Source organism: Sciurus carolinensis, chromosome 11 (genome assembly GCF_902686445.1).
Source record: "Sciurus carolinensis chromosome 11, mSciCar1.2, whole genome shotgun sequence".
NCBI lineage: Eukaryota > Metazoa > Chordata > Mammalia > Rodentia > Sciuridae > Sciurus > Sciurus carolinensis.
This window is the reverse complement of record NC_062223.1, coordinates 21266996-21278813: the sequence shown is the minus strand read 5'-3', so window position 1 is coordinate 21278813 and position 11818 is coordinate 21266996. Positions and strand designations below refer to the sequence as shown.

At 33.6% G+C, this 11818-nt stretch overlaps 1 protein-coding gene across 1 annotated transcript; it reads left to right on the top strand.

The window, feature by feature from the left end:
• Positions 1–831: 831 nt before the first annotated feature.
• Positions 832–1773, top strand: LOC124959026 (olfactory receptor 8K3-like). The gene has a single exon (XM_047517680.1). The coding sequence runs from the start codon at positions 832–834 to the stop codon at positions 1771–1773; it is 942 nt and encodes a 313-aa protein (XP_047373636.1).
• Positions 1774–11818: the final 10045 nt, after the last annotated feature.

The following is an 11818-nucleotide window of genomic DNA, read 5'->3' as shown; positions in this document are numbered from 1 at the left end:
AATATGTATATACCTATATATTTCTTTATACACATATAAAGATAATTTCCAGTGATTTTTTTTTTTGTAGTTTTGGTTTTCGTATACACTGAATAGGCTAAGAGTTTGAGTTGTAGCAACTAGTAGTATATAGATTTTATAAGACTATGTCAAAGTAGAAAGTTGTATGAATTTATGGAATTTGTCATTAGAGATTTTTATTACATAATCAGCATAGATGACATGTAATTTAATTAAATGTAATTATAAATATGTGATTGTAATTATAGAAGTGCAAATAAAAATAAGAAACAATAAAATTATTATTCATTATTGTATTCATTTTATAATATTTAAACTTTCATCATTTTGCTTTCTGTATTCATATAACTGTATCTGTATTTCTAACTTTATGTATATATCCATCGTCTATGTAAAGTCGATTTATCTATCTACCTACCTACTACCTCTATCTATCAAGGATTTTTAACCTCAGAATGAGATTGTTGATCTGGACACTAATTTGGGTAGAGTTCTCAGTAGTTTACATGATCACTAACCTAAGATACCAGCAGCAGTTCTCTTTACAATCATGACAAAATATCTCTAGATATTACAAAATGATCATTAGTAATAAAAGTAACCTTGATGAGAATGAGTGATCAATCTCTGACTTCTTTTCTCTAGATTTTTATTTTTAAACATGCATTTATTTTTGACTATTTTAAATATGAACATTTGGACATAGCTTATTTACACTAGCTTTGCATAACAAATATTAGACTCTTGCAAATATTTGAATCTATTGACTTTGATACTATCTACCCAGAATAGGCTTTCTAATAAAAACGGATGGAAAAATACAATCTGACAGTGGTGCATGAGTTCATTCTGATGGGCATCACGTCGCACTCTGAGCTGCAGGCTCCACTGTTTGGGCTCTTCCTCATCATCTACCTGGTCACAGTGCTGGGCAACCTGGGCATGATCATCCTCACCAAGGTGGACCACAGCCTGCAAACACCCATGTACTTTTTCCTGAGACACCTGGCTATTACAGATCTTGGTTATTCTACAGTTGTGGGCCCCAAAATGTTGATAAATTTTGTGGTGGATCAAAATATAATCTCCTATTATTTGTGTGCTACACAACTAGCTTTCTTTCTTGTGTTCATTGCTTGTGAACTTTTCCTTCTAGCAGCAATGGCTTATGACCGCTCTGTGGCCATCTGTAACCCTCTCCTCTACACTGTCATCATGTCACAGAGGGTATGTCATATACTGGTCATTGTTCCCTATCTCTACAGCACATTTGTGTCTCTTCTGGTCACCATAAAGATTTTTACTTTACGCTTCTGTGGCTACAATGTCATCAGTCATTTCTACTGTGACAGTCTCCCTTTGTTACCATTGCTCTGTTCAAACACACATGAAATTGAAGTGATAATTCTGATCTTGGCAGCATTTAATTTGCTTTCCTCTCTTCTGATCATCCTGGTGTCCTACCTGCTCATCCTCATAACCATTCTCAGGATGAAGTCAGCTGAGGGCAGGCGCAAGGCTTTCTCCACCTGTGGATCCCACCTGACGGTGGTCATAGTGTTCTACGGGACTTTGATCTTCATGTACGTGCAGCCTAAGTCCAGTCACTATTTTGACACTGATAAATTGGCTTCCATATTTTACACTGTAATTATCCCCATGTTGAATCCCTTGATCTACAGCTTGAGGAACAAAGATGTAAAACATGCCATACAAAGCACATGGAAAAAGATATGCACTGTTTTTTCTTGAAAACTGCATACCCAGCAGGTTGTTATGGGACTATCTACTGCATTTCTCCAATTAGCATAGCTAGCAAAAAATGGGCTCAAAATATATTGAGATTGACCTTCTTTATCTTCTTGAAACTTCTAAATGCTATGAACACACACTGAACAAAGTGGTAAAGAACCTTGCCTTCCTGAATGGAGAGACTTTAGTTAGTAGTGTGAAAATCAAAGTAATTCATCAGTACAATATGACTGGTCTGTCATCTCTGCACTATAGGCTGTATGTTGTATGAGAGTGAGAAAGAATATCATGTACAGATAAGAGATGAGCTACTTATTGTTATAGCCTCGACTGTTGTAATAAGATTTTAGGACCCATATTTGTGTTTGTAAATGTGTTGTGCCTTGGGGTAAGCATGATTGTTCCATGTTATGCTTCATACACATCTATGGATTGTGTTAAATCAAATTTAATTGTGGTACAAAGAGACTCAGTGTAGCATGCTGATTTGCATGTCATAAGAATATGCTCAATGTCCCTCCTCCACTTGGAAATCTTAGAGTCCTACCCTTTTCTTATCTGTATCCTTACTTTCATATATGAGTGAGCCCAGGAGTGCCTCTAACTCAACGTATTTGGCTATTTAGTAACTCATAGATTCAGCACTGAACTTGATTTTTGTCTAATCTAGTCCTTGAATATATGTTTGAGTGGATGTACCAATTAAGATAAACTTAAGTTCTTCCATAGATGCTCCCAAGATTTTACTCCTTTTTTCTTTGCTTCTTTTCTTTTTCTTTCTTTTCCTTCGTTCCTTCCTTTCTTTCCTTTCTCTTCCCTCTTTCTTTCTTTCTTTCTTTCTTCTCTTTCTGTCTCTTCCTTCTTTCTTTCTCTGCTTTCTTTCCTTCTTCCTTTTTGTTCTTTATCTTTCTTTCCTTGCCTGTCTTTCTTTCTTTCTTTCTTTCTTTCTTTCTTTCTTTCTTTCTTTCTTTCTTTCTTTCTTTCTTTCTTTCTTTCTTTTCCTTCTTTTTCTTTCATTTATTTATTCCTTACTGGATTAATATTAATTCCTGACTGCCTATTTTTGTCTAATGGATGGTAACTCTCCCTTGCTTCTCTAAATGCAAAGAAAAAATCTTGTTTAAAAGTCATGGTCTGTTTGATATTTCATTCTTACCCAAGGTACCTACTCTGTGATGAATTAGCATTGTTGTTCTTTCTTGTGGCTGATTTTCCTCAGATTGGTTCCATGTGAAAGTACTATTTTTTGGATATGATCCATTCTTTGACTGTACTGATGGTAATCTGGTTTGAAGGAAGCAACAGAGATAATCCTACAATATTTGAACTATGCTGTATTTATTCTTAGTTTGTCCTTTTTTTGTGGTGCTAGAATTTAGACCCAGGTCTTCAGGTACATTAGGGGAGCCCTCTCTACCACTGAACTGTTTCCCCCACCCTGCAATATGTTACATTTTTAATGAAGGCATAATATATTGTATATTGACATACATACCATCATAGTGTCTGAAGATACTGTATCCTGTATAAAATGATCTGTATGTTTTCATTATTTATTAATTTAACATTCATAGCCTTTTACTGACATAGAGACTGATCTGTTTTCCTAGTGTAATATCATCTAATAAAATGATCTTTTACCAATCAAATATGAATGAAAAATCATTGAAATAATAGCATATATATATATACTTATATATGTACATATATGTATGTATATACATACATATATACATACATATATATACAGTCAGTTAAGGATGAATATTCCTGAAGTTTATACAGTTATGTTCTATTTATTATGATAAAAATATATAACAGAGTTTCAGCAATTGGTTTATATATACAAAAATATATTTTAATTTCCTAGAAAATACACTGAGCAGAGATACAGTGAAATGTTAATTCACTACAAGTTTTACAATGTTTATATTAAAATACTTTATTTTGTGCTACCCCAAATTAACTTTAATGAACAATCATCCATTTTAGAGAAAGTTAAAGTTTCAATATTTAATTTTGAAAAGCAAATGCTTCTTTCTAGGTTTTCAATTTCAGAATCTCCTCCCGCCAAAAAAATAAATATATAAAATAAATAAATAAAAACCAGAAAAACAAATTCACAGCTGGGATGTAGACAAGTGTTAGAATACTTGACTGGCACATGTGAGGCCCTGGGTTCAAACCCCAGAGCTGCAAAAATTACATACATACCATATATACACAGATGCATGCAGAGAGAAAAAAGAAAAAGAAGGGAAAATGTAGGGGTTTACAATCCTATTCAGAAAATCCAAGGAGTCACTTTATGCTGCTGTTGCAGTGTGGCCATTTTCAGGAAGTCAGCTGGGAAGTGCCTGGACTCCCTCCCGCATCAGCTCACTTCCCAGTATCTAAGCATTTTTCCTGCTCACACTGAATGTCCTGCACAGCGTAGCCTGCTGTTAAACATCCTGGCAGACTTCCCTTCAAGTTTACGAGGGGACCTTCCCTCCCCCACTGAGCGAACCCACATACCTGGTGCTTCTTCAGTCTGTTCATTTTACAAATTGCCTTTCTCTCCCCAAACCCAATATCTGTTGCTTTTACCTGGTTACTAGTTCTCTGAGTTGCCTTCTGGCAATTTTCCACATCGTTCCCACCTCATCCTGCCATATAGAACTGTCACTTAGCACTTAGTCTGATTCATTCAGAGAGCATGCATTGTATCGGGGGGTTGCTCTCCACAGCCATTTTCAGAGCCCCCATTAGTGTACTTTAATAGCCATTGAATATGGAATGAAGTAATCCTCCCCATCATATAAAAACAAAACAGAACAACAAAAAGTTAACAACCACCCAAAAATGAAAACAACAGAAAAAAAAAAAAACAAAAAAAAAACAAAGCTGAGGCTAGTAATTTGCTCACAATTTTGATGCTAGCAACAAAAATAGATCCCAAGTCTGCCAACTACAAAAGCCATCTTGGTGGTCATCTCAATACCAGTGGCCAAAGGCAGGAGGATTAGAAACCAGGAAGGGGCCACTAACAGGGAGGAAGTTCCGAAGGCTCCTTCCCTCTAAGGATTCCTTTTGCTACAGAGCTATTGCCTCTTATGGCTGAAGATACCCTAGGCTTCACCCATGTCTTCTCTGCCTATCACCTGAATGCCTCCTGTAGTGAAGAGCTCTCTCACCTGAGCCAGGTGTTCTGACCCCCAGCCCCAGTCTTTTCTTTCCCCTCACTCTGGACTCACAGAGTGCAGTGGGACAGATATCATGAGTCTGGCAAGGAAGAAGGGCACAGGAAAATGACTTTTGAATGGAATGGTCACAGCCTAATGTAATTTTTTTTTCATCATGATTGGTGCAAGGAAGATGTGGCAGGTGTTTCAGAAAAGGACAGAAAATTGCAATCTGTGCTTAGAGACTCTAATAGCAACAGCGAAGAAACAACTAATCTCTGCTGATATCAGAAGGGGAGGAGGGTAAATAAATAGGTGTTGACTCGGTTAATGTATTTCCCCTGAAAACAGGATTTAATGCTTTTGGTGTGTGTGTTTTTTGGTTTGTTTTGTTTTGCATTTTGGTCATTAAAGCAGATCTTTCTTTACAATTTTTTTTTTAAGTCATTGTTTGTTTACTCTTGTTGCTGAATTTCCCCACACTACCATTTATCAGACATGAGGAAGCCTCTGAGGCCTCAGAGGATGACAAGTCCCAATCCTTTGAATCCATCTTTGCTGTTCTGACTTAAAAATTGAAAAATTGTTTTAAGGGACATGTAACATTTCAGAAAAAGATTTGTATCGATGTTTATGTATCTGAGACTAGAGTTCAGTGTCACATCCAAAGAAATGATGTTTTCCTTGATTTTTGTTTTCCTAGAGACCAGGATTTATTCTTGGCAGAATCAGCATCTACTTTTGTTGCTAACTTTGGAATAATGAGCAAATTATGAGTCGCCCTTTTATTTTGATTTTCGCAATGTTCCTAACAATATATGCACATATACATATGTAATTTTTACATGAATGCAGATATTGACTGATACGTACAAAACACATGCACAGGCATATATTTACATCATCTTTATTTAAAATGCTCTATCTTATTTTCCTTAATCTCCATCTAAGTCAAATTATCCACACCACCATCATCACATTTATAAATAATGTTTAAAATTTCTAATTAGTTTAATCAAACATGACCTAATAGTAACAGTAACTACTTTTCTCATAAGCCCACGCTATTTTCCATGGAGTTATTAGTACCGAGTTCTGGATTTGAAGTAATCTGCTCAATCCTTCAGTCTACACAGCAATTTATTCACACAGCTCAGACAGCACAGGGAACACACTCAAATTGTGGCATCATCATTGGGCTGACTCATGAGGGAGATTTTCTACTTTTATCATATAATCCATAGCACAGATATAAAATCCATTTTTAATTTATCACAGAATACAAAGACTAGACATTAATATTTTTCAAGATCATACTAAAACTAAAAAAAAAAATTAAAGTTAATATTAAAAAAATAAAATTCACAACTCATAGAACAGGTTGGCAGATTTGGTCTTTCCAGAACTGAATCTACATCCATCATTATGGGATTCTCTGCAGACTTGGTACCTATTCAGTGTTTTGCTTGCTTTTGACCCTACTACTCTGAGTCTGTTACAGATGACACATTTGTTGGACAAAGTATACATACAAAAATTATAAAAAAAAAATTTCTCATGGATAATGTATACATTTTAATTTATTTATGTATTTCATGTAATTTATATTTTTCTGGAAATTACATGTATAAAATGATATAAAACAGCCTTACATACCTATAAATTGGTACAAAATTAAGAGTCGGTGACTTTAATCCTAAGAAGATAAGAGTATTAAAAATAGTTCCACTCCTCTGGTGGATGGGTAGTTAAGGGATTTTGAAAGTAATGTGTGAGTTACAATTGACCTCAAATAGTCAGAAAAATCAGAAGGATGCCCACTAAATAAATTAACATGGATGTACCAAAAATGATCCAAAGAAAAAAGAAATTTGCATACTAAAATATTAGGTAGTATAACACATTATCTTTTTTTTAATTTCCATTGTCAAGATTTATTAAGACTTTATGAGGCATATCATTATCTTTATGAATTTTAAAAGAATTACCTTATTCACTTGCACATGTTTTTGTACATATCAGTTAGGTTGAAGTGATCTAATTTTCTTCAGATATCCTCACTGACGTCATTTAGTTGTTCTATCAATTAATGTTTTATCAGTCACTGTTGTACCAGTAACTTAGAGGAAGATATTAAAACTTACAAGTATGATTAAGATTGTTCATTTGTCTTTAAAAATAAAGAAAAATAAAACCTAATTTTTGTTTAAATTTTAAAATTCTGTTTCCAAGCTCATATTATACATCTACTGACTTTTGATTCTTTTATGATTATAAAACCTCCCACCTTATCTCTGGCAATACTCCTTGATGTCTATTTGGTCTGTTATAGCCACTCCATATTTCTTTTGCTTACCATTCAAAGAGTAAACATCTGTCAGCATGTCTTTCATAAGAACATAATTTCATTGATAACCAAGGACACTTGTGAATGAAATGTGGTAACCTCCAGTAAAGAAGTAAACTCACTTGGATCAGGACCGAGACTCACAGGAAGAAGAAGGTTCAACAAAGAGTATCAGTTTCATAGAACACAATATTTGAAGTAAAAGTAAATTAAAAATGGACTACTATGAATATACAAAGTCAGGTGAACTCTTATGTAATTTGATTGTGAAAAATGAATGTTTTATTTTAAGAAAATGCAGATTAATAGTGTTAATATTTACCAGAACTTTCATTATTAGTAGAATGCAATCTGGTTAATTATATATATGTTTATAAATATATATATGATATGGTTCATATATATATATATCATGTATGCTAAATATATAATACTATATTATATATAGAATTTAAATACATATATTTAATATATATAATTAAGTTGAGGAATTGCAAATACAAATTATTTTGAATATATCAGAATCAAAGTTTTAATTATCCCAAAATTAACATCAACTAATTAAAAAATTATTGTAGGTATTTAGACACAAATTATTAGTAGGGATGTATATGTATAATAAAATATATGATTAAGCTTTTCACTAATAAAACAGATAACAAACATAAGATTATATCAGAGTCTACCTGAAAATTTTGGAGGCAAATTTACATATCATAAAATCAACTATTTTAAAGGGAACAATTTAGGGGCAGTTATTACATTTGCAATGTTGTGCAGCCACCACCGCTGACTAGTTCTAGCCCATGAGACTGAATCAAAAATAGCTGGGATTCAGCCTCTCATACCGATACCTTTCAATACTGTTTTTATGTGGTTCTAGTCTTTTTCTCTGAATAATCCAACCTGTAAGCTTATATAAATAAATTTTCTTAAATTTTTTTGGCTGCAGTATAACCATAAAGCAATTTCTCCTGTTCCTCACATCCTTCAGCTCCTGACAACCTGTATTCTGTCTCTATGGATTTTCTATTCTTTTTTCCATTTTATTGTTTGTTCTATTTAATTATACATGACAGCAGAATGCATTTTGATTCATTGTAAACAAATGGAGTACAACTTTTCATTTCTCTGGTTGTACATGATACAAAGTCAGACCATTTATGTAATCATACATGTACATACGGTAATGATATTTGTCTCATTCCACCATCTTTACTACCTTCCTCCTCCCTCCCACATTTCCCTCTACAAAATCCAAAATTCTTCCATTCTTTCTTTATCGCCAGTCCCCCAATATGTATCAGTATCCACTTTCAGAGAAAACAATTAGCTTTTGTTTTTTGGGGGGTTGGCTTATCTCACTTAGCATGGTATTCTCCAACTCCATCCATTTGCCAGCAAATGCCATAAATTTTATTCTTCTTAATGACTGAGTAATATTCCATCATGTATATATAGTACAGTTTCTTTATCCCTTCACCTCCCGAAGGGCACCTATGTTCCCACATCCTCCCCCAAACCTACTGTTGCTTCTATTCTTGATAATAGTCATTCTAATTAAAGCAAGATGAAATCTTAATGTAGTTTTCTTTTGCATTTCTCTAATTACTAGAGATGTTGAACATTTTTTCATAAATTTGTTGATCAATTCTATATCCTCTTCTGTGAAGTGTCTGTTCAGTTTCTAAACCCATTTATTGATTGGGTTATTTGTACTTTTGGTGTTAAGTTTTTTGAGTTCTTTATAAATTCAGGAAATTTGTGCTCTATATGAAGTGCATGTGGTAAAGATTTTTCTCCCACCCTGAAGGCAGCCTCTCCAATTATTTATTGTTTCCTGTACTGAGTAAGAGCTTTTTAGCTTGAATCCATCCCATTTATTGACTCTAGTTTTTATTTATTTCACTTTGGTTGACTTGTTAGAAGTCTGGGTCCTAAGCCCACATGATGAAGATTTGGGCCTAATTTCCTTCTATTTGGTGCCGGGTCTCTGGTCTAAATCCTAGATGCTTGATCCATTTTGAGTTGAGTTTTGCCCAGGGTGAGAGAGAGAGGGTTTCATTTCATTTTGCTACATATGGATTTCCAGTTTTCCCAGCACCATTTGTTGAAGAGCTATCTTTCCTCCTTTGTATGTTTTTGGTATCTCTGTGTAGTATGAGATAACTGTACTTATGTGGGTTCATCTCTGTGTCTTCTACTCTGTACTATTGGTCTACCTACTTATTTTGGTGCCTGTATTATGCCGTTTTGTTACTATTGCTCTGTAGTATAGTTAAAGTTCTGGTATGGTGATACCTCTTGCTTCATTTTTCCTGCTTAGTGTTGATTTGGTTATTTTGGGTCTCTTATTCTTCAATATGAATTTCATGATTGCTTTCTCTACTTCTATGAGGAACATCATGGGATTGTAATTGGAATTGCATTGAATATGTATAAAGCTTTTGGTAGAATGGCCATTTTGATTATATTAATTCTGTCTATCCAAGATCATGGGAGATCTTTCTATCTTCTAAAGTTTTCTTCAATTTCCTTCTTTACTGTTCTCTAGTTTTCATTGTAGAGGTCTTTCACCTCTTTTGTTAAATTGATTCCCAAGTTTTGTTTTGTTTTATTCTGTTTTGTTTTGAGGCTATTGTGAATGGAGTAGTTTCCATTTCTTTTTCAGAAGATTCATTGTTTATGAATAGAAAAGCATTAGATTTATGAGTGTTGATTTTATATCCTGATACTTTGCTGGATTCATTTATTAATTATAGAAGTTTTCTGGTGAAGTTCTTTGAATCTCCTAAATATAGAATCATGTCATTGGCAAATAGTGATAGCTTGAGTTCTTCTTTTCCTATTTGTATTCCTTTAATTTCTTTATTCTAATTGCTCTGGCTAGTGTTTCAAGGACAATGTTGAATAGAAATGGTGAAAGAGGGCATCCCTGTCTCATTCCAGTCTTTAGAGGGAATGCTTTCAGTTTTTCTCCATTTAGAATGTTGTTGGTCGTGGGCTTAGCATAGATAGTCTTTACAATGTTGAGGTACGTTTCTACTATCTCTATTTTTTCTAGTGTTTTGAGCATGAAGGGTTGCTGTATTTTTTCAAATGCTTTTCTGCATCTATTGAAGTCATCATATGATTCTTGACTCTAAGTCTATTGTTGTGCTGAATTACATTTATTGATTTCTGGATGTTGAACCAAACTTGCATCCCTGGAATGAATTCCACTTGATCATGGTGCACTATCTTTTTAATATGTTTTTGTATGCGATGTGCCAGAATTTTGTTAAAAACTTTGGCATCTGTGTTCATCAGGGATATTGGTTCATCAGGATATTTTCTTTCCTTGATATGTCTTTGTTTGCTTTTGGTATCCGTCTGATACTAGCATCATAGAATGAGTTTGAAAGGGTTCCCTCCTTTTCTATTTCCTGGAACACTTTGAGGAGTATTGGTATTAGTTCTTCTTTGAAGGTCTTGGTAGAACTTAGCTGAGAATCAGTCTAGTCATGGGCTTTCCTTGGTTGGTAGGTTTTTGATGGCTTCTTCCATTTCATTGATTGCAATTGATTGCATATGTCCTTCTGATTTAGTTTGGGTGGATCATGTGTCTCTAGAAGTTTGTACATATCTTCGAAATTTTCAATTTTGTTGGAGTATAGATTTTCAAAATAGCTTCTAATTATGTTTTGTATTTCAATTGTGTCTTCATGATATTTCATTTTTCACCATAAATTTTGGTAGTTTGATTTTTCTCTCTCCTCTTCATTAGTGTGCCTAATGGTTTATCAATTTTGTTTGTTTTTTTCAAAGAACCAACTTTTTGTTTTGTCATGTTTTTCAATTCTTTCTTTTGTTTCAATTTAATTGATTTCAGCTCTGAGTTTAATTATTTCCTTTCATCTCCTACTTTTGGTGTTGACCTTGTCTTCTTTTTCAAGGGTTTTGAGATGTAATGTTAAGTCATTTGTTCTTTTATTGAATGAGCTCAATGCAGTGAACTTTCCTCTTAGTACTGCTTTCATAGTTTCCCAGAGACTTTTGTATGTTGTATCAGTGTTTTCATTTACCTCTAAGAATTTTTTTTAATCTCCTCCCTTATGTCTTCTACTATCCATACATCATTCAATAGTGTATTATTTAGTCTCCAAGTTTTGAAGTAGTTTATATTTTTAATTTATCATTGATTTCTATTTTCATTCCATTATGATAAGGTAGAATGCAAAGTAGCATTTCTATTTTTTTTTTTTTTTTCGTATTTGCTAAGAATTGTTTTGTGGTAAAACATATGGTCTATTTTATAGAAGGATCCATGTGTTGCTGAGGAAAAAGTGTATTTGCTCATTGATGGATTAAATATTCTATATGTTTGTTAAGTCTAAATTATTGATTGCATTATTGAGTTCCATAGTATCTTTGTTCAGTTTTTGTTTGGAAGATCTATCCATTGGTGAAAGAGGTGTGCTCAAGTAACCCAGTATTATTGTGTTGTTGTCTATTTGATTCCTGAAATTGAGAAGTGTTTGTTTGATGTACATAG